General features: G+C 43.1%; 1 protein-coding gene across 1 annotated transcript in view; it reads left to right on the top strand.

Moving 5' to 3' along the window:
* Positions 1-22,475, top strand: part of VAV1 (vav guanine nucleotide exchange factor 1) — a 150,047-nt gene that overhangs the window by 77,932 nt on the left and 49,640 nt on the right. The window contains exons 5-9 of the mRNA XM_073615306.1: positions 1,524-1,641; positions 1,752-1,844; positions 2,162-2,230; positions 9,870-9,973; positions 12,064-12,163. Coding sequence (XP_073471407.1) covers positions 1,524-1,641; positions 1,752-1,844; positions 2,162-2,230; positions 9,870-9,973; positions 12,064-12,163 — 484 coding nt within the window. The remainder of the gene's footprint in view (positions 1-1,523; positions 1,642-1,751; positions 1,845-2,161; positions 2,231-9,869; positions 9,974-12,063; positions 12,164-22,475) is intronic.

The following is a 22,475-nucleotide window of genomic DNA, read 5'->3' as shown; positions in this document are numbered from 1 at the left end:
CTCAGATCAGGAAATCTGTCCAGAGGACAACTATTAGTCATACACTTCACAAATCTGGCCTTTATGGAAAAGTGGCAAGAAGAAAGCCATTGTTGAAAGAAAGCCATAAGAAGTCCCAATTGCAGTTTGCAAGAAGCCATGTGGGGTGCACAGCAAACGTGGAGGACAGTGCTCTGGTCAGATGAGATCAAAATTTAACATTTTGGTCTAAAAGCAAAACGCTATGCGTGGTGGAAAACTAACACTGTACATCGCCCTGAACACACCATCCCCACCGAGAAACATGGTGGTGGCAGCATCATGTTGTGAGGATGCTTTTCTTTTAGTAGGGACAAGGAAGCTGGTCAGAGTTGATGGGAAGGTGGATGGAGCCAAATACAGGACAATCTTAGAAGAAAACCTTTTAGAGTCTGCATAAGACTTGAGACTGGGGCGAAGGTTCACCTTCCAGCAGGACAACGACCCTCAACATACAGCCAGAGCTACAATGGAATGGTTTTGATCAAAGCATATTCATGTGTTACAATTACCCAGTCAAAAGTCCAGACCTATATGAACTAAGAAAGAGAAACAAGGGACTTTAATTTTTGTGCAATAATATCCACGTCACATTGTTTACCGAGTATCGGTAGCGTCACTCTAGTCAAGAAAGCTGCACGTATATATAAAAAATGGGGTTGTCCTTATCAAGAGTGTAAGGAACCAAAGGACCAAATGAGCATACAATACAATACAATACAATCAGCATACAATGTAGGGAAAAATAGAAACATATGATATATTTATTATTGAAATTAAAATATCATTATTCTCCCCAATGAGAGATGATGGTTATGACACTGATAACATGACAAATATCCAGAGATTACTGTGTCGAATAGTCTCTAGATATGGCAACACACAGCACAAGACAACAGACACAAAACATTACAATAAAACAAATAAACAATCGCCCGGACGCCAAAGATCTATGTGTGGATGTCCATGCCAAGACCAATGTGTCTTATGTCCAGACCTAAATCCAATTGAGAATCTGTGGCAAGACTTGAAAATTGCTGTTCACAGACGCTCTCCATCCAATCTGACAGAGTTTGAGCTATTTTGCAAAGAAGAATGGGCAAAATGTCACTCTCTAGATGTGCAAAGCTGGTAGAGACATACCCAAAAAGACTTGCAGCTGTAATTGCAGCGAAAGTTGGTTCTACAAAGTATTGACTTAGGGGGGCCGAATACAAATGCACGCCACACTTTTCACATATTTATTTGTAAAAAAATTATGAAAACCATTTATCATTTTCCTTCCACTTCACAATTATGTGCCACTTTGTGTTGGTCTATCACATAAAATGGCAATAAAATACATTTACGTTTTTGGTTGTAACATGACAAAATGTGAAAAATTTCAAGGGATATGAATACTTTTTCAGTGCACTGTACAGGTGTTTACATCTGTACAGTGGCTGGGGGGGGGGGGCTAATTCTGTCAAAACATCTTAGCAATCCCATACTTTCATCTCAAACAGTGACACAGGAGAGGAAGATGAAGATCTCTATGACTGTGTTGATATGGATGAAGAAGAAGGCAATGAAATATATGAGGTTCTCATGAATGATGACCAACCTGCTCCAAAAAAAGATGGGGTAAGCATAGATCTATGGTTTTTACGGGGTATAAGAAATGCAGGCTGGGTGTATAGGGATTGCAAGAAACCATAGTCGGGAGACTCTTTCTGATCTCTGATTCTTAATAGAAAATGACTACAGAAGATATGAAAAGATGCTGCCTCCAGGAACTGTACCAGACAGAAGAAAAGTACTCAGACACACTTGGATCCATCTGTCAGGTAACAACATATAGAGCAGTAGATAAAGTACGCTGCCTTCAAAAAACGGCTTCATAAATGGCCTGTTCAAGTTCTCTTATATTTTTCTCTCTACCTAGTCACCCTTCCCTCTGCCCATCATGTTCTTGATCCTTGTTGCCCACAACTAATCCTGAGATTTGCCAACACCATTTCTCAAGTCATGTCTTTTTATCTCTTCACATGTCTTCCTTCTGCTCTCCCCACATTCTTCACTCCAAAGAACCAGATCACTGTTTAAATAGTAAAATGGTTACTATCTTGTTGCAAAAGTGAAACTAGAATGTTCTTTTTTTCAGTTCTTTATGAAGCCCCTTCAGACGTTCCTAAGTGAAAGTGAAAAGACCTGTATCTTCATCAACATAGAGGTGACTATATGCTGAGCTTGAAATTTATTTATTTTTCCATTTTTGCGTGAGCTTCACATAGCACAAATGACAGTTCCTTTAAATTATGTTTTCCACATTAAGCTGGCTCCATACCCACCGCTAAAGTATTACTGCAAAAAAAATGGGATATGGTACCTCAATTTTGCTCCAACAGTGCGATCTTAAAAAGAAAAAAAAAAGTGTGATCACTCGAAACGTGTGTGTGTATGTTTGTGTGTTCTTCATCTCATATTACCATTAACATACATCTTTGCTCACTAAGGCATTATACATTTTTGCATGCAATTAGTTTGAGTTTTTTATCAGTGTTTGTAAAGTGATCACAACATGAGTGAACAGCAATGTTCCAGAAAAGGGTACTCTCCGTAATGCATGACACATTCTAACTGCTGTCCTTTTTTCACTGCATTATTTAAGATAATGTTTTGTGTTTGCTGGTATCTCTTTCCTATTCTACATATTAATGTTGGTTTATTGCCAGAATTAAACATTTTTCTTAACCTTCCATCTTTAAAAACATAAGTTTACCAGTAAGGGTATCACTTACATCCCAAACATATGGCATTGATTAATGCTGTGAAATTTTTAAAAGAAACTTTAAAAAAATCTGATTAAAGAAAAGCTTATGCTTTAGGGAACCTCACATGGCATACATTGAAAAATAGATCATTCCTCTACTATTACACAACACAAAACCCACAAAGTTCTATGACTGTTTTTTAAAGGTGAGCTCAAGGAACAAAAACTTTTATTCAAATATATTTTTAAATAGTCACAAAAGATAAGATGTACTGGGTGTGCACCAAATGCCTTTGCAGATTCAATTATTACCTTGTAAATGTAGCTGGGATATCACCATTGTGCTGCACAGAGAGAGATAGGATGCTAGGATGAAAATTATATATATATATATATATATATATATATATATATATATATATATATATACAGTATCTCACAAAAGCGAGTACACCCCTCACATTTTTGTAAATATTTTATTATATCTTTTCATGTGACAACACTGAAGAGATTACACTTTGCTACAATGTAAAGTAGTGAGTGTACAGCTTGTATAACAGTGTAAATTTGCTGTCCTCTCAAAATAACTCAACACACAACCATTAATGTATAAACCTCTGGCAACAAAAGTGAGTACACCCCTAAGTGAAAATGTCCAAATTGGGCCCAATTAGCCATTTTCCCTCCCCGGTGTCATGTGACTCGTTAGTGTTACAAGGTCTCATGTATGAATGGTGAGCAGGTGTGTTAAATTTGGTGTTATCGCTCTCACTCTCTCATACTGGTCACATGGCAAAGAACTCTCTGAGGATCTGAAAAAAAGAATTGTTGCTCTACATAAAGATGGCCTAGGCTATAAAAAGATTGCCAATACCCTGAAACTGAGATGCAGCATTGTGGCCAAGACCATACAGCAGTTTAACAGGACAGGCTCCACACAGAACAGGCCTCGCCATGGTCGACCAAAGAAGTTGATTGCACGTGCTCAGCGTCATATCCAGAGATTGCCTTTGAGAAATAGACGTATGAGTGATGCCAGCATTACTGCAGAGGTTGAAGGGGCTGGGGGTCACACTGCATGAAAGTGGTCTGCATGGCTGTCATCCCAGAAGGAAGCCTCTTCTAAAGATGATGCACAAGAAAGCCCACAAACAGTTTGTTGAAGACAAGCAAACTCAGGACATGGATTACTGGAACCATGTCCTGTGGTCTGATGAGACCAAGATAAGCTTATCTGGTTCAGATGGTGTAGAGCATGTGTGGCAGCAACCAGGTGAGGAGTACGAAGACAAGTGTGTCTTGCCTGCAGTCAAGCATGGTGGTGGGAGTGTCGTGGTCTGGGGCTCCATGAATGCCAACATGTACTGTGACATACTGAAACAGAGCAATGTCCCCTCCCTTTGGAGACTGGGCCACAGGGCAGTATTCCAACATGATAACGAACCCAAACACACCTCCAAGATGACCACTGCCTTGCTAAAGAAGCTGAGGGTAAAGGTGATGGAATGGCCAAGCATGTCTCCAGACCTAAACCCTATTGAGCATCTGTGGGGCATCATCAAATGGAAGGTGGAGGACCGCAAGGACTCTAACATCCCCCAGCTCCCTGACGTTATTATGGAGGAGTGGAAGAGGACTCCAGTGGCAACCTGTGAAGCTCTGGTTAAATCCATGCCCAAGAGGGTTAAGGCAGTGCTGGAAAATTATGGTGGCCACACAAAATATTGACACTTTGGGCCCAGTTTGGACATTTTCACTTAGGGGTGTATTCACTTTTGTTGCCAGCGGTTTAGACATTAATAGCTGTGTTGAGTTATTTTGAGGGGATAGCAAATTTACACTGTTATACAAGCTGTACATTCACTACCTTACATGACACAAAGTGTCATTTCTTCAGTGTTGTCACATGAAATTTACAAAAATGTGAGGGGTGTACTGGTTTTGGTGTAGGAGGGTTTAGTCAGAATCTATTTAGCTGTGGTAGGCTGTTTGATATCCAGGGGCTGAGTGTTTTATTGACGCTTGTATTCAAAAGAGGATGATGACGGAAGGTAGGTTTTGTAAAGGACTATGAATTGCAAGTTACTCCCATGTGGGTACCAATCTTTAGCATAAAAAAATGTGCTGCCACACAGATGAAAGCCTTTGGGTTCTTTGTAGCTTACCAAAGTCTGATGTTGGCATTTTCTTTTACTTTTCTTTGGCAAATCAATCATTGACAGATTGGGAACATGCCTGGCCTGTGAGGTTTACCTAGAAATCATTGCAAGTTGTTGTTATAGCTTTTTCAGGTTGCAAGAAACTATTCTGAAATCAAATAAAAAGGGTCATATTATTTAAAGACAACAGAAAATTGTTATCAAATACTTACCGTAATTTTCCTCTCCTGGCCCATCTTCATGTCGGCACATAAAGGGTTAACACCACCTCTGGAGCCCCACAGGACCACCAGTTCTTAGCTACAGTGCCTTGCAAAAGTATTCACCCCCTTGGCTTTTTACCTATTTTGTTACATTACAGCCTTTAGTTCAATGTTCTTTTAATCTGAATTATATGTGATGGATCAGAACACAATAGTCTAAGTTGGTGAAGTAAAATTTGGAAAATATATACATATTTTTCAGAAATAAAAAACTGATAATTGGCATGTGCGTATGTAATCACCCCCTTTGTTATGAAGCCCATAGAAAGCTCTGGTGCAACCAATTACCTTCAGAAGTCACATAATTAGTGAAATGATGTCCACCTGTGTGCAATCTAAATGTCACATGATCTGTCATTACATACACACCTTTTTGAAAGGCCCCAGAGGCTGCAACACCTAAGAAAGAGGCACCACTAACCAAACACTGCCATGAAGACCAAGGAACTCTCCAAACAAGTAAGGGACAATGTTGTTGGGAAGTACAAGTCAGGGTTAGGTTATAAAAAATATCCAAATCTTTCATGATCCCTAGGAGCACCATCAAATCTATCAAAACCAAATGAAAAGAACACAGCACAACAGCAAACCTGTCAAGAGACGGCCGTACACCAAAACTCACAGACCGGGCAAGGAGTGTATTAATCAGAGAGGCAGCACAGAGACCTAAGGTAACCCTGGAGGAGCTGCAGAGTTTCACAGCAGAAACTGTGGAGTATCTGTACATAGGAGGACAATAAGCCGTACGCTCCATAGAGTTTGGCTTTATGGCAGAGTGGCCAGAAGAATCCATTACTTTCAGCAAAAAACAAAATGGCACGTTTTGAGTTTTGAAAAGGCACGTGGGAGACTCCCAAAATGTATGGAGTAAGGTGCTTTGGTCTGATGAGACTAAAATTTAACTTTTTGGCCATCAAAGAAAACGCTATGTCTTGTGCAAACCCAAAACATCACATCACCCAAAGAACATCATCACCACAGTGAAACATGGTGGTGGCAGCATCATGCTGTGGGGATGTTTTTCAGCAGTCGGGACTGGGAAACTGGTCAGAGTTGAGGGAAAGATGGATGGTGCTAAATACAGGGATATTCTTGAGCAAAACCTGTACCACTCTGTGTGTGATTTGAGGCTAGGACGGAGGTTCACCTTCCAGCAGGACAATGACCCCAAACACACTGCTAAAGCAACACTTGAGTGGTTTAAGGGAAAACATGTAAATGTGTTGGAATGGCCTAGCCAAAGCCCATACCTTAATCCAAAAGAAAATCTATGGTCAGACTTAATGATTGCTGTTCACAAGCGCAAACCATCCAACTTGAAGGAGCTGGAGCAGTTTGGCAAGGAGGAATGGGTAAAAATCCCAGTGGTAAGATGTGGCAAGCTCATAGAGACTTATCCAAAGTGACTTGGAGTTGTGATAGCCACAAAAGGTGGCTTTTCAAAGTATTTTGTACTATTTGTTGTTTGCTACACAATAAAAAACAATCTTCAAAGTTGTAGGCATATTCTGTAAATTAAATGATGCAAATCCTCAAACAATCCATGTTAATTCCAGGTTGTGAGGCAACAAAACACGAAAAATGCCAAGGGGGTGAATACTTTTGCAAGGCACGGTAAATAAAAGGTAGCTCCTCCCCCAACAAAGGTGTTCGATAACCTAGCCTGCGACAGGCCACTAGAGAGAGAGCCCTGTGCTGAAGTGAGGATGGGCCAGGAAAGGAAAATTATGGCAAGTATTTCATAACAATTTTCCGTTTTCCTGGCCCACCTCATGTCAGCACACAATGGAATATACCATAGCTGAATAAATGGGTGGGAGAGAACAAATGAAAGGAGACACTGACAATCAAAGAAAAGCTGCCAAAGCCAAAAAGAATTGATCTCTCTTGTCCCAAACTTGCTGACTGCACATTTAGTTTGTAAGGTTGAATGAAGGCCGCACAAGAACTTCAGGCCCTTACCTATCGCTTCCAAGCAATCCTGGCATAACAGCCCAGAGGCTGCCACCCTTCTGGTCAATTAAGCTTGCAATTGTTTCAGAGCAGAAAGGCCTACTTCCTGCATGTCAATCTAATCACCCTGGTAACCCAACAGTGGATGACTCTTGAGGACCTGATGGCTAAATGAAAAGATTGTCCACTTCCCTCTTTTGACCAAGTACACTGTTAGTAACTTGACATGTGTAAGTCTTCCTGCTGTGCACTCAATGACTCTTGTGTGAAAACTCAAAAGGACCACTTCCAGTGACGGCCCATCCATTAGGGGCGCCTGGGCACCGCCCCCTCTCTCCTCCTCCCCTGTATGAGTAATGGATAGATTCATGCATTGCATGAATCCCACCATGGCTGCCGCAGCCGCCCCCTATTCATGCGTCCGGCCCCTTTCAGGGCACCAGGTCCATGAATTATAGTGGCCAGGATTTTTTTTTTTAAGCACCTGAGTAGAGCCATAGGCTCTAATAGGCTTCAAAATAGGGTGGGCATGGGACGCTAAGGATGCGTCTGAAGCCCACCCAGGTGTGTTGCAACAGCAAATAAATATTCGCTGTTGCAACACCGATCCTCCTTTCGGCCAATTGGGAAGTAGGACTGATACCCATCACCCAATTGGCTAAAAGGACAGGTGATCCTTTTGGATGCCTAGGAGGAAGGGAGGAGATGCATAGTGGAAGCGAGGAGGAGAAGAGCTGCCCGGTCCCCACCTATGTCTGCATGCCGGATCCCAGCCGCCGATCTATGGCTCCCCGATCCCCGCTGCCGCTCCATGGGTGCCCAATCCCCGCCACCTAGATGGGGTAAGTGCTGGTGGACTGACCGGCAGACAGCGGAGGGGGGGTTGGGGGACCGGTGGGGGGGTTTGAGTTGCCGTGGGGGGGGTTCGGTTGTTTGCTGCCCCCCCAAACAAAAAACCACCAGCTGCCACTGACTACTTACTAGTTTTGATGAAAATTAGATACCACTTTAAAATTTAACTTTGGAGATAACCATAGTATCCCTATCTCTGGTAAAACAGAAAAGAAAAAAAGACACCAAAAGGCCCTTGCAGGATAGTGTTGCAATCTTCAACATCCTTTTGCCTGACGTATTTGTGTCAGAAGAACTAGTTTTACAGTGAGGTACTGCAATGGAAATTAAACCATTGGAGCAAAGGGTGCTCTCAGATCCAAGTCCCACAGAGGGAACAAGGATTTCCCTCAAGGTCATATATAGATTGTCACCTGCAAGAAGCATCTGGTCACTGGCTTTTGCACCCATCTGCAGCCAGTGAAAGATAAGGTAGAGATCTGTACCTTAAATTGAATTGTATGCCAGACCAACCTCTAGTGCCGATTGTAAAATGTCCAGGATATTGGCTAGAGCAGGGCACACAGGAGAGAAATCTTTTGCTAAGCAAACAAAACAAACTTCTTCCATATCCTCTCATATGTAGCGTTCATGGCTGATCTTCTGGTCACCAAGGTCTGAACAACCTTGGATGAGAATCCCTGCACCTCTTGTCATGGCTATTCAAAGTAGTCTCATTGGATTGGGGTGCTGTGACTGACCTTACCATAAAAGATTTAAATTGACCAGAAATGGGTTTGGTGGTTCTGATGACATCTGGGGGAGCAGTGAAATACAAAGCCTTCTCAGTAGGTGGAAAGGACCTGTATGGCATAGACTTGTTGTGTCCATATTTTTAGAAGCACCTTTTCTATTCAATGGCACCAGAGAGAGACAAAGATCAAACAGAAAATTCCATGGCACTGTGAACCTATCTTGTATGATGGAGTCTTTGCATTGGTATCCTGTTGCAAATATCAGAAACTGCATGTTCAGTGGAGTCTCCCTGAGAACTACTGCTGGAAAGCCCCATAAGGGCAATATTGGTTTGAGGCACTTGTTGAAAAATATTCTGCCTAACCGAACCAATAGTTGATTTTCCTTTCCTGGCAAGAAGACCAACCTTAACTGACTGCAAGTGGTTCTCTGCCCCGCGAAAAGTTTCTTTGCAAGATGTAAAACAGGAAAAAACTTTTGGTTTCCCCTTCTCAGGCAATGTAGGCTACTACTGTCTTGTTGTCAACCTTACTCAGGCCTCCTTAAAGATCCTGAAAGGCTTGCAATGTTAGAAAAGGCTTTCCTCCATTCAAGATACTTTGTGAGTCTGCGCTCCACTGTGCTCCAAAGGCCTTGCACTTATTTCTGCAGACCTCCAAGATCATTTACGCCATTGCATGACGACTGACGGTTCCCATCCCATGCTGCCCATCTTCCCGCCCCTGTGACATCATTCACAGCTTGAGTTCTCAGACTGACAATAGAGCCAGGAGAGCAGTGTGGTGCACTGCATATTAAAGACAGGAAAAAACACCAAGACAGAGGCAATGATGACATTGCAGAGCTTTTATAATGCCACGCCTGTAAATGTCAATGCTGTTTAAGCATCATTCTGCCCACGGCTTGGCACAAAGGGCACCCAGTTTTCAGGAGGGTTTACCGTCCAACATTCAGGATCTACCAACTCCATGCCATGAGAGGCTGAACATGGAGGGTTAGGTTCGGTGAGGGGGGGGGGGGGGGGGGCATGCAGCAAACAAGTTACTTACCAACTGCAATCAGCAGGTGGCCTGGAGCATGAAATTTAAATATATCCAGCAATACAGTAAGTAAATACTCAATCTCTCTCTGTTTCAGGATCTACGAAAACTTCATCAAGACTTTTTGACAGAAATGAAGTCATGCATCTCACCCAAGAACACACAGAATTTGTATCAAGTCTTCCTCCGCAATAAGGAAAAGTAAGATCGTTATACGTTTTCAGGTTTAGACTGGAAAACAAACATCTACAACACAGTTCTATAAACGTAAAATCTGCTTTATTTGTGAGCAAGCACAAGATGGGTATTTTCTTCAGAGCAATCAAAACATGTATCCGCTTCTTTTCAGAACATTATAGTCTCAAAACACAGCATGGTACTGTGCTTCAGTTTGTAAAGTTTATTGCACAAGGCTCACCAGCTAGGAGGTCTTCCAGGGAGATCTGGAGTCTGGAGCCCAGGCTTACAAATAGCTCTCTCCTCTTCATCCGCAGCACCTGTCTCTCTTAGCTCAACTGTTTAAAGGGTTACTAAACCCTTGTGTTTTTTTTTAATACCTCCACTGTGTCATACTTACCTCCACTGTGCAGTTTGTTTTGCACAGAGTGGCCCTGATCCTCTTCTGGGGGAGAAGCGCTCTCCTAAGGTGGACACCTGTGCACACGCGCTCCTGAGTCCTGCTTTTGTGTGCATTGACACAGAAAGCAGGACTCGGCCCCACCCCCCGGCGCCTGCGTCATTGCATTTGGCTGCGCTGCTATAAATCTATCCAATCAGTACATGAGACATCAGCTAGAGCTGGTGTGCTCATCCCCGGGGAGAAGAAAACTGGGTTCAGGTAGGTAAAACGGGGGCACTGTGGGACTACAGAAGGTTTTTCACCTTAATGCATACAATGCATTAAGGTGAAAAACCATGAGGGTTTACAACCCCTTTAAGGGCTCATTCACAGGGGTGGCAGTAAAAATAGGCAGTTGAACTACCGTTTTACTGCTTCTCCCCTAAAAATGCAACAGCGGCCAGATGGGGTAGGCTCACAGTTTCAATATGGTTTTTGCATTCAAAAGGGCCATTTAGCTGTCAAAATAACCAGGCATTTAGGAGGTAACAGAATGGCTTCCTGAATGCCTGACAGCTGTTCCTGTACCACTCTCTGAAAAATGATCCACCCCGGATCACTTTTCATAGGTGCAGCAAGGGCTGCCACCTTTGTGAATGAGCCCTAGTAGGGAGGGCTGTAGAGGGAGGTATCTCCCCTTTTAAAGTGATTATAAACAATCACTTTGTAAAACAACCCAGTTTAAAATATAAATGAAAGGCAAAGCATTTTTGTATAGATATACAAAAAACATTATAAATACCTTTTTTCACATTCCCTCTGTTCTCAGCTGCATAAGAGCTGGAGGGTGGAGAAGCAGCAGCACATTGAGCTTGCCAGTGAATGGCTCTGAAGCGGGGGCGTGTCAGGAAAAGCCTGATCATTGGAGGAGAGTACACTGAGTTCCCAGCATAACTAGAGAACTGACCACGGTGTGCTCTCATGCTTAGTGTGGTCAGTTTTTAATAGGAATGCACAGGGACTGGCAGGAACACCAGGGATTTCACACAAAGGAATTGATACAAAGAGAACAGGATACTTTCTCATGCAAGTACTTGGTACAGCAGGCTCATATCAAGAATATGAAGTGTTGGGGTAACAAACGCTTTAAATAAACCCCATCTAAACTTTGCTCCAGGTTGACTCTCCACAATGTGTAAATCATAGTCAAGAGGGCAGATTCTAACATTCAAAATTGAAGCTGGTTTTCTTCTACTAAGCTTTGATAAATAATTTTGTCTATGTTTGTGTAAACTTTCATAAGAACCAGAAAGTGTTTTTTCCCTTTGAGGCATATGAATATTAGGTAGATGTATATTTCATAGTGGACATAGTTATATGGGCAGTTCAGCTTTTGTGATAACACAAACAGAATATCATCTCATAATAGAGTTACTTTAATTTTACAACATGAAACGTTCAGATAATGTACCACTGCACGGGTATAAACCCAAGCGTGTAATCACATGAAACTGTGACTATATATTTTTCAGGTATATGGAGGATCTTTTGATGGCCAGATTATTTTCTAAATCAATATATGTACTTTTAGGTGACTGCCATAAAACTGTTATGTACATTACACAAATGTAACAATCCTAATGTTCTTTACACTTACTAGTATTTCTTTTTGGGATTATGAAATATATTTCTTAAAAGCAACACCTACATATATGGTATTTCCATCCAACAGGTTTCTAATTTATGGACAATACTGTAGTCAAGTAGAATCTGCCTCTAAAATGTTGGATCAGACATCACATGAACACGAGGATGTCAAGATGAAGCTTGAGGTAATTTGTGGTGATAAGACAAACGGAACATGTTCTCCAGAGTTTATTGGGCATTCTATTGTTAAATGGTTTGTGGTGATAATATTTTGTGCCTAATGAGGCGTTTATGATATAGATAATACTTAGGCAGCCCATAGATGATTTGATTTTTCCTTCCTTTCACCAAGAAAAACACTTGGTTGCCTCCCGCAGCTCTATTGTGTTCTGCCAGCGGGGGGGAGCCTTCCCACCCGGCAGAACACAATGGTTACTACTAGTGGTGATCCATGTATGGCTGGCTTTAAACTATCAGGTGGCTGTCACTGAGGGAATTAGCTGTTTAAAGCTGGCCATGCGTGGGTCGAAATTTGGCTGGTTCAGCAGGAACCGGGGGAATGGAGCAATTTTCTTCCACCTGTGGTGGAAGGAAAGAAAATTGAATCATCTATGGGCGGCCTTAGTAAAGAGCTAGAGTTCATAAACTGATGGGGCAGACATTGGGCTAAATAAATAGGCCGCAATGCCTCTTCCTTAAGCAGCCCATAGATTATGCAATTTTCTTTCCTTCCACCATGGGTGTAAAGTTGCTTGATCCCTTCCACAACGCTATTGTGTTCCCCAGAGGGGAGCCTTCCTTGACGGTAGAACACAATGGTCAATGCTGGCAGCTGTAGCTGCAGGCAGTGATCGAATTAAATAAATCTGACAGGCTAATTTTATTGAAGTCAATGGATCAACCAGCCTGAACATAGATGGACTGAATCCCAGCTGGTCCCTGCTGAACCGGCCGAGATTCGATTCATCTATGTACGGCTTTACCCTGGACTTACATGGATCAGTTTTTTAGGATCAGTCACTGGGCTGATAAGAAAAAAAACTTATGGATTTCCCCATCTATGCAAGCGAGGTGGGTAGAGGAATCCTCCACATTATTATTGTCTCCTCCGCAGTCAGAATACACTGATCAGTGCTGCAGCCATTTGGCTATAGTATGACTGAAGGAAAATTTTCCAATAAGCCAGATTGCAAGAAGAAGATCATTAGATTGACTTTTTTGTAATGTGAAAGGTCATAGATGGATCGAAATTTGGCCAGTGCCTGCCACTGGCCATGGGTTCCCAATGGGAAGGAATCAGGCGTAAAAAGGGGTTGTAAAGGTATAAATTTTTTCACCTTAATGCATTCTATGCATTAAGGTGAAAAAACTTTTGAAAATACCGCCGCCCCCAGCCCCCCCTGTTTTACTTACCTGACACCTCGAAACTCGGCCGCTCGCTCCCGACCTCCATTCAGCCGATCAGCCTGGTCGCTGATTGGCTATAGTGGATGGATTGAAAGCAGCGCAGCCATTGGCCCGCGCTGCTGTCAATCACAGCCAATGACGCGGCGCGCCGGGGGCGGGGCCGAGTGATACAGCGAGCGGCTATAACCGCCGGCTGTATCACGGGAGCGCGCCCGCAATAACTAACCACCATGCGAGAGAGCTCGCATTAAGGTGGTTAGTTATTGCTGGGAGGAGCTGAGACAGCCGCCGAGGGACCCCAGAAGACCAGGTTCGGGGCCACTCTGTGCAGAACGAGCTGCACAGTGAAGGTAAGTATAACATGTTTGTTATTTAAAAAAAAAAAAAAATTTACCTTTACAACCCCTTGAACTTAGCTGTTTTGCTGTTTGAGGCAAACGAATACCGGAAAGTAACCTAGAATGGGAAAAAAAGTGTGACTGAAAATTGGGCATGGTCTAGAGCAGTGGTCTCCAAACTGCGGCTTGTGGGCCAAATGTGGCTCTTTGCTTGCTTTATTCAGCCTCCGGGGCACTATTCCTCCCACTGACACCAACAAGGGGGCACCATTTCTTCCACTAACACCAACAGTGGAGAACCATTCCTCTCATTGATACAAACAATAGGGCATTTTTCCTCCCACTGACACCAGCAATGGGGCACTATTCCTCCCACTAATACCAATGATGGGGTACTATTCCTCTCTCTATTGACTACAGGCACTATGTAATTTTTTTATACTCCCATTGACACGGGGGCCTTTTCTACTTCCAATGGCCACTCCGGCCCTAAAGTCTGAAGGACAGTAAACTGGCCCTTTGTTTAGAAAGTTTGGAGACCCTTGGTCTAGAGGGAGCAGCCAGCAACTTTTGAGAAAATAAACATTTGGAGAGGAGTATATACTGTACAGCAGTCAGTACTATGCAATGTACAACAAAATTGTATAGAGTGCAGTGGTCAGCAGTATATATTAACCACTTGAGCCCCGGACCATTATGCTGCCTAAGGACCAGAGGTCTTTTTCCAATTTGGCACTGCGTCGCTTTAACTGCTAATTGCGCGGTTATGCAATGCTGTACCCAAACGAAATTTGCGTCCTTTTCTTCCCACAAATAGAGCTTTCTTTTGATGGTATTTGATCACTTCTGCAGTTTTTATTTTTTGCGCTATAAACGGAAAAAGACCGAAAATTTTGAAAAAAAATGATATTTTCTACTTTTTGTTATAAAAAAAATCCAATAAACTCAATTTTAGTCATACATTTAGGCCAAAATGTATTCGGCCACATGTCTTTGGTAAAAAAAAATGTCAATAAGCGTATATTTATTGGTTTGCGCAAAAGTTATAGCGTCTACAAACTAGGGTACATTTTCTGGAATTTACACAGCTTTTAGTTTATGACTGCCTATGTCATTTCTTGAGGTGCTAAAATGGCAGGGCAGTACAAAACCCCCCCAAATGACCCCATTTTGGAAAGTAGACACCCCAAGGAAATTGCTGATAGGCATGTTGAACCCATTGAATATTTATTTTTTTTGTCCCAAGTGATTGAATAATGACAAAAAAAAAAAAAAATATTTACAAAAAGTTGTCACTAAATGATATATTGCTCACACAGGCCATGGGCCTATGTGGAATTGCACCCCAAAATATATTCAGCTACTTCTCCTGAGTACGGGGATACCACATGTGTGGGACTTTTTGGGAGCCTAGCCGCGTATGGGACCCCGAAAACCAATCACCGCCTTCAGGATTTCTAAGGGTGTAACTTTTTGATTTCACTCTTCACTGCCTATCACAGTTTCGGAGGCCATGGAATGCCCAGGTGGCACAACCCCCCCCCAAATGACCCCATTTTGGAAAGTAGACACCCCAAGCTATTTGCTGAGAGGCATATTGAGTCCATGGAATATTTTATATTTTGACACAAGTTGCGGGAAAGTGACACTTTTTTTTTTTTTTTTTTGCACAAAGTTGTCACTAAATGATATATTGCTCACACAGGCCATGGGCCTATGTGGAATTGCACCCCAAAATACATTTAGCTGCTTCTCCTGAGTATGGGGATACCACATGTGTGGGACTTTTTGGGAGCCTAGCCGCGTACGGGGCCCCGAAAACCAATCACCGCCTTCAGCGTTTTTAAGGGCGTGAATTTTTGATTTTACTCTTCACTGCCTAACACCGTTTCGGAGGCCATGGAATGCCCAGGTGGCACAAACCCCCCCCAAATGACCCCATTTTGGAAAGTAGACACCCCAAGCTATTTGCTGAGAGGCATGGTGAGTATTTTGCAGCTCTCATTTGTTTTTGAAAATGAAGAAAGACAAGAAAAAACTTTTTTTTTTTTTCTTTTTTCAAATTTCAAAACTTTGTGACAAAAAGTGAGGTCTGCAAAATACTCACTATACCTCTCAGCAAATAGCTTGGGGTGTCTACTTTCCAAAATGGGGTCATTTGGGGGGGTTTTGTGCCACCTGGGCATTCCATGGCCTCCGAAACTGTGATAGGCAGTGAAGAGTGAAATCAAAAATTCACGCCCCTTAGAAAGCCTGAAGGCGGTGCTTGGTTTTCGGGGTCCCGTACACGGCTAGGCTCCCAAAAAGTCTCACACATATGGTATCCCCGTACTCAGGAGAAGCAGCAGAATGTATTTTGGGGTGTAATTTCACATATTCCCATGGCATGTTTGAGCAATATATCATTTAGTGACAACTTTGTGCAAAAAAAAAAAAAAAAAAAAAAAAATTTGTCTCTTTCCCGCAACTTGTGTCGCAATATAAAATATTCCATGGACTCGACATGCCTCTCAGCAAATAGCTTGGGGTGTCTACTTTCCAAAATGGGGTCATTTGGGGGGGTTTTGAACTGTCCTGGCATTTTATGCACAACATTTAGAAGCTTATGTCACACATCACCCACTCTTCTAACCACTTGAAGACAAAGCCCTTTCTGACACTTATTTTTTACATGAAAAAGTTTTTTTTTTTTTGCAAGAAAATTACTTTGAACCCCCAAACATTATATATTTTTTTAAAGCAAATGCCCTACAGATTAAAATGGTGGGTGTTTCATTTTTTTTTTTCACACAGTATTTGCGCAGCGATTTTTCAAACGCATTTTTTGGGGAAAAAACACACTTTTTTAAATTTTAATGCACTAAAACACACTATATTGCCCAAATGTTTGATGAAATAAAAAAGATGATCTTAGACCGAGTACATGGATACCAAACATGACATGCTTTACAATTGCGCACAAACGTGCAGTGGCAACAAAATAAATACATTTTTAAAAGCCTTTAAAAGCCTTTACAGGTTACCACTTTAGATCTACAGAGGAGGTCTACTGCAAAAATTACTGCCCTCGATCTGACCTTCGCGGCGATACCTCACATGCATGGTGCAATTGCTGTTTACGTTTGACGACAGACCGCCGCTTGCGTTCGCCTTAGCGCAAGAGCAGGGGGCGACAGGGGTGCTTTTTTTTTTTTTTTTTTTTCTTTATTATTTTTTTGCTTTTTTATCTTATTTTTAAACTGTTCCTTTCATTTTTTTTTTTTTTAAATCATTTTTATTGTTATCTCGGGGAATGTAAATATCCCCTATGATAGCAATAGGTAGTGACAGGTACTCTTTTTTGAAAAAATTGGGGTCTATTAGACCCTAGATCTCTCCTCTGCCCTCAAAGCATCTGACCACACCAAGATCGGTGTGATAAAATGCTTCCCCAATTTCCCAATGGCGCTATTTACATCCGGCGAAATCTAAGTCATAAAATGCTCGTAGCTTCCGGTTTCTTAGGCCATAGAGATGTTTGGAGCCACTCTTGTCTCTGATCAGCTCTATGGTCAGCTGGCTGAATCACCGGCTGCATTCTCAGGTTCCCTGTTGAGACAGGAGAGCCAGAGAAAAACACGGAAGACGGTGGGGGGGGGGGGCATTCCCTCCCACGGGTTGTAAAGGCAGTCTAGAGGCTAATTAGCCGCTAGGATTGCTTTTACATGAAAGCCGACCGCTGGCTGAAAAGAATGATACCAAGATGATACCTAAACCTGCAGGCATCATTCTGGTATAACCACTCAAAGTTGTGAATGGCGTACCTGAAGACAAAAAAATGGTTAACAATAAAGCACAGTAAACAATAAAGTATAAATAATTACATACCTGAAAAACAAACATGATAAAACATAATAACAATAACAATAACAATAACAATAAAACACTGCAGAATAGAATACAGTAAAAAAAGAGCAGAACAATAGAGAGAGAGAATAGAGAGAGAGAACAATAAAACGACAACTATTTTTTTTTATTTTATATATATTTTTTTTTTTTTTACACTTTTTTTGTAACTAACTTTTATAACTGTAACCGGTTCCAGGTTCGGGTCTCTCAAAATGCGATGGCATCTTGGGAGACCCTGTGAAAGTGTGCCTAGTCTGTGCAATGCTGTACCCTACGCTAATACTCAACTAGTGTATGGTAGCGTTCAAAACATTCACCAATGCAAAGACCAGGATTGTCAGGACAGAAGGGACAATAATAGCGGGTGTCACGCCTATATCCGCGTTTGCTGCAGACACAACATCTTTTTGGGGGGGGTTCGTTGGGTAGGGGTACTCGGGAGCACATAAAAATGCCTCTCATGCAGCCGACTGCATTTCGTTGGGGGATGTGAATGGGGGAAGTACGGGCGCTGCAGAAGTGGTGGGTTCCCAATTAGGATTGGCGAATGCAGCAGGAAGGGCACTATGGGCACGACGGGCCTGTGTTTGTCTTTTTGGTGGCAGCGGGACACTACTTGTGCTTGCCACCTCACCAGCTTGAACTGCACTTATGGGACTCGCCACGTCACCAAGTGTTACTGCAGTGCTGGTTTGACTACGACCGGGGTGTACTAGGCCGCTGGTGCTTGCCAGTTCAATAAAAAGCTTCCAAAAAAACTGTTAGCGATCGCAGGGATCAGGCCTGACTCTGCGAACGCTGCAGTTATGCGTTTAGTGTTTTGTAAGTGACAGTGATCGATCGATACTGCACTTGGGTGGGCTGGACTGGGCCGGGCGGAGGGGCAAAACGCAGGTGCTAGCAGGTATCTGGGTTGATCCCGCTAACACTGCGTTTTTGGGAACCCTAAACTGCTGGGGACGCTAGTATAGATCTGATCTGATCGGATCAGATATTGATCCGTTCAGATACTATACCACTAAAGGAGGCGTATGCTGCGTGCGTGGGTGTTAGTGGTACTGGCGCTAACCTGACGCTGCCTGGGGCCGGTGCTTGCTAGTTCACCAAAATGCTACCAAAAAAACTGTTAGCGATCGCAGGGATCAGGCCTGACTCTGCGAACGCTGCAGTTATGCGTTTAGTGCCTTGTAAGTGTCAGTGATCGATCGATACTGCACTTGGGTGGGCTGGGCTGGGCCGGGCGGAGGGGCACAACGCAGGTGCTAGCAGGTATCTGGGCTGATCCCGCTAACACTGCGTTTTTGGGAACCCTAAACTGCTGGGGACGCTAGTATAGATCTGATCGGATCAGATATTGATCCGATCAGATACTATACCACTAAGGGAGGTGTACGGTGCGTGCGTGGGTGTTAGCGGTACTGGCGCTAACCTGACGCTGCCTGGTGCTTGCTTGCCAGTTCACCAAAATGCTACCAAAAAAACTGTTAGCGATCGCAGGGATCAGGCCTGACTCTGTGAACGCTGCAGTTATGCGTTTAGTGTTTTGTAAGTGACAGTGATCGATCGATACTGCACTTGGGTGGGCTGGGCGGAGGGGCAAAACGCAGGTGCTAGCGGGTATCTGGGCTGATCCCGCTAACACTGTGTTTTTGGGAACCCTAAACTGCTGGGGACGCTAGTATAGATCTGATCAGATCAGATATTGATCCGATCAGATACTATACCACTAAGGGAGGCGCATGCTGCGTGCGTGGGTGTTAGCGGTACTGGCGCTAATCTGACGCTGCCTGGGGCGACGCATATCACCGCCGGGCGATCAGGGGGCTAAACCTTTATTAGGTAATAAACGGCGGGTGCCCTGACACTATAAAAAATAAACGAACTAACCTGCGTCACCCGTAACGGTTATACGGTGATCAGTGGTGAAAGGGTTAACTAGGGGGCAATCAAGGGGTTAAAACATTTATTAGGTAGTATATGGGGGTCCCTGTCACTATAAAACGCTGACGGCGAACCTAAATATTTACCTCACTAACTAGCGTCACCAGCGACACTAATACAGCGATCAGAAAAATGATCGCTTAGCAACACTGGTGACAGGGGGTGATCAAGGGGTTAAAACTTTATTAGGGGGGGTTAGGGGGGTACCCTAGACGTAAAGGGGGGTAATACTCACTGTCCCAACACTGTAACTGTCACAAACTGACACTATGCAGTAATCAGAAAAAAAAAAAAAAAAAAAAAACCTGCTGGTGTCAGTTTGTGACAGGGGGGGGGGTGATTGGGGGGGGATCGGGGTGTTTTGTATGCCTGGCATGTTCTACTGTGTGTGTGTGTGTTGTGCACTCACATTGATGTCTTCTCCCCTCGGCGCTGGAACGGAAAATACCGAGCCGAGGGGAGATGACATCATTTCCTTTGCTGCTGTTTAGCATACAGCAGCAAAGGAGTGTTCCCATTGGCCGGCGGCGATCGCGAGGGGGGGGCCACGAACGGATGGCCTCCCCCTCATCTCGGATCGCGGGGGAACAGAACGGGACCGCTTCGGGCACCGGGGGGGGGGTCCGATCGGACCCCCCACCCGCGAGAGGCAAATCACGTACATGTACGTGATTTTGCCTGCCCGTGCCGCCTTGCCGACGTAAATCGGCGTTAGGCGGTCCTTAAGTGGTTAAAGTACCCTCATGAGGGCTGCTGAATGTTGTAGTCCACCTGTCACCCCGCACAGCCAGGCACACAATTTCCAGTCAATCTTAGAAAACAGTCAATGCACTTTGTTTTGTATTTTTATTGAGGGGAATTAACTTGGATGGGTAAGGGTATATGGGATGCACACTTGATTGTAGAAAATTTACACAGGACTAACTATATACACTGTCGATATATACACTCCCGCGGAATGCCCCATAATGAACGGCGAGACCGTCAATGTACTGCGAGATCACAGTGCATTGACAGCTGCTGATTGGCCAAAGCATGCACCTGACCACAGCGTGCTCTGCTGTGAGAGCCATGATTGAATCATAAAACAAGTAACAAGGCGCAATATGCAGATACCTTACAATATAGTACCTAATAGTCCAGGAATGTGGGTGTACAGATGTGTACACTGGTAATATAAAACCACAGTCTCAGTCAGGGCAGCCACCAAGAAACCAAAAGCGAGTTCCAATAGCTAAAAAAAGACAAGGAATAGGGGCGCCTCTGAGAAATTATCATAAACACTTTATTTTAAATAAAATATCCACTCACATGAAAGTAGGAGAAGGCATGTACAGGAGCGTAGTGAAGGCTGGAAGGCTGAAAAACACAGGGCTGCAGGTAGAAGCTGTATCAGTGTAGCTGGAGCACAATCCAATCCAGGCAAGCAGGGGTGCAGATGACTGAGCACATACACACATAGGTGAAATGCAATGTCCCTGGAGGATGGTATCGGTAGTCCAGTGGAAAAGGAAGGAATCAATCCAATAATAGCATGAATATCTGTGGAAAGGAGGAGAGAGACGTCTGGCTGGATGGCAGGGCTGCGCTGTATCTCCAGCGATCGTACTGTCCCTGTGTGGTGAGGGAAGAGACACGGCCGTGTATGTGAGATGGAAACGAGGCTTGGAAAGCAGACACAGGCCGGCGCCGAGCCGTGACGTCATCAACATGCGACGCGTTTCTGAAATTGCTAGCTATAGATGGATGGAATAGCCGCATTCCTTTTTCAAGCATGGATACACAATACATGGAGGGGTTTAATATAGGCGGACCGAGGGGCGGAACCAAAAACATGAATGGAGACACAGGCTAATGAAGAGGGGAAGGGGAGGAACTAAGGAAGACAGGAAATGGGGCAGAAAACAGGAAATGGGGCAGAAAACAGGAAATGGGGCAGAAAATGGGACAGAAAACTGTGAAAACAGGAAATGGGGCAGAAAACAGGAAAAGGTCGCAGAAAACAGGAAATGGAAAACAGGAAATGGGGCAGAAGATGGGACAGAAAACTGTGAAAACAGGAAATGGGGCAGAAAACAGGAAATGGGGCAGAAAATGGGACAGAAAACTGTGTGTATAATTTAAAAATGGTAAAGAATAATGGAGAAAATATTTTTTGAAAAATAAATAAATAAAAAATGATGATGAAAGAATGACAAGCTAAAAGTAGATATAAATATATGAATATTGTAAATAATATAAATAAATATGTAAATAATAAAAATAGATATATGGTCAGGGAATAAAAAAAAAAAAAAAAAAAGTATGCTAGAAAATAAAAAACTATAGAAATAAATATACATGTATAAATATAATAAATGGATATAAATGGATGTAAATATAATGGATAGATATAAATGAATGTATGATTGGAGAATGTGGAAAAAACAAAAAATTATAAAAAATCACGTAACGGAAGAGTTATATAATATATGAAATTAAGGATATAAGCTGGATGCCATATTGGAGAAAAAGAGACGGAGTATATGTGCACATATGCATACAATTGATAGCGAGAGGGAAAAAAGGGAGGGAAAGAAGAGGAAGAGAAAGGGGGGGGGGGGGAGGAAGGGAAAGGGGGGGCAAAGGGAAAAGAAGAAAAAGGGGAGGAGGGAGGGGGGTTTTGGAAGGGGGGGGGGTGTTTGAAGGGAGGCAAGCATATACATGTATATACACATACACACACGCATATACACAAGTATGCACATACACACCCATACACAAGAGGCATCACTTCACCTCCTGGGTTACCAATACTTACTGGAACGAACCCGCCACCCCCAATAAAATATATTATATAAAACAGGTGGGAAGATAAAACCTGTGATAAAATGACAGAAATATATATACCTATAAATATAGACATAAAACATATCCAAAATAC

This window comes from Aquarana catesbeiana, linkage group LG02 (assembly GCF_042186555.1).
Source record: "Aquarana catesbeiana isolate 2022-GZ linkage group LG02, ASM4218655v1, whole genome shotgun sequence".
Lineage (NCBI taxonomy): Eukaryota > Metazoa > Chordata > Amphibia > Anura > Ranidae > Aquarana > Aquarana catesbeiana.
Note: the sequence above shows the minus strand (reverse complement) of the source record. Positions and strands in the feature narration are given on the sequence as shown.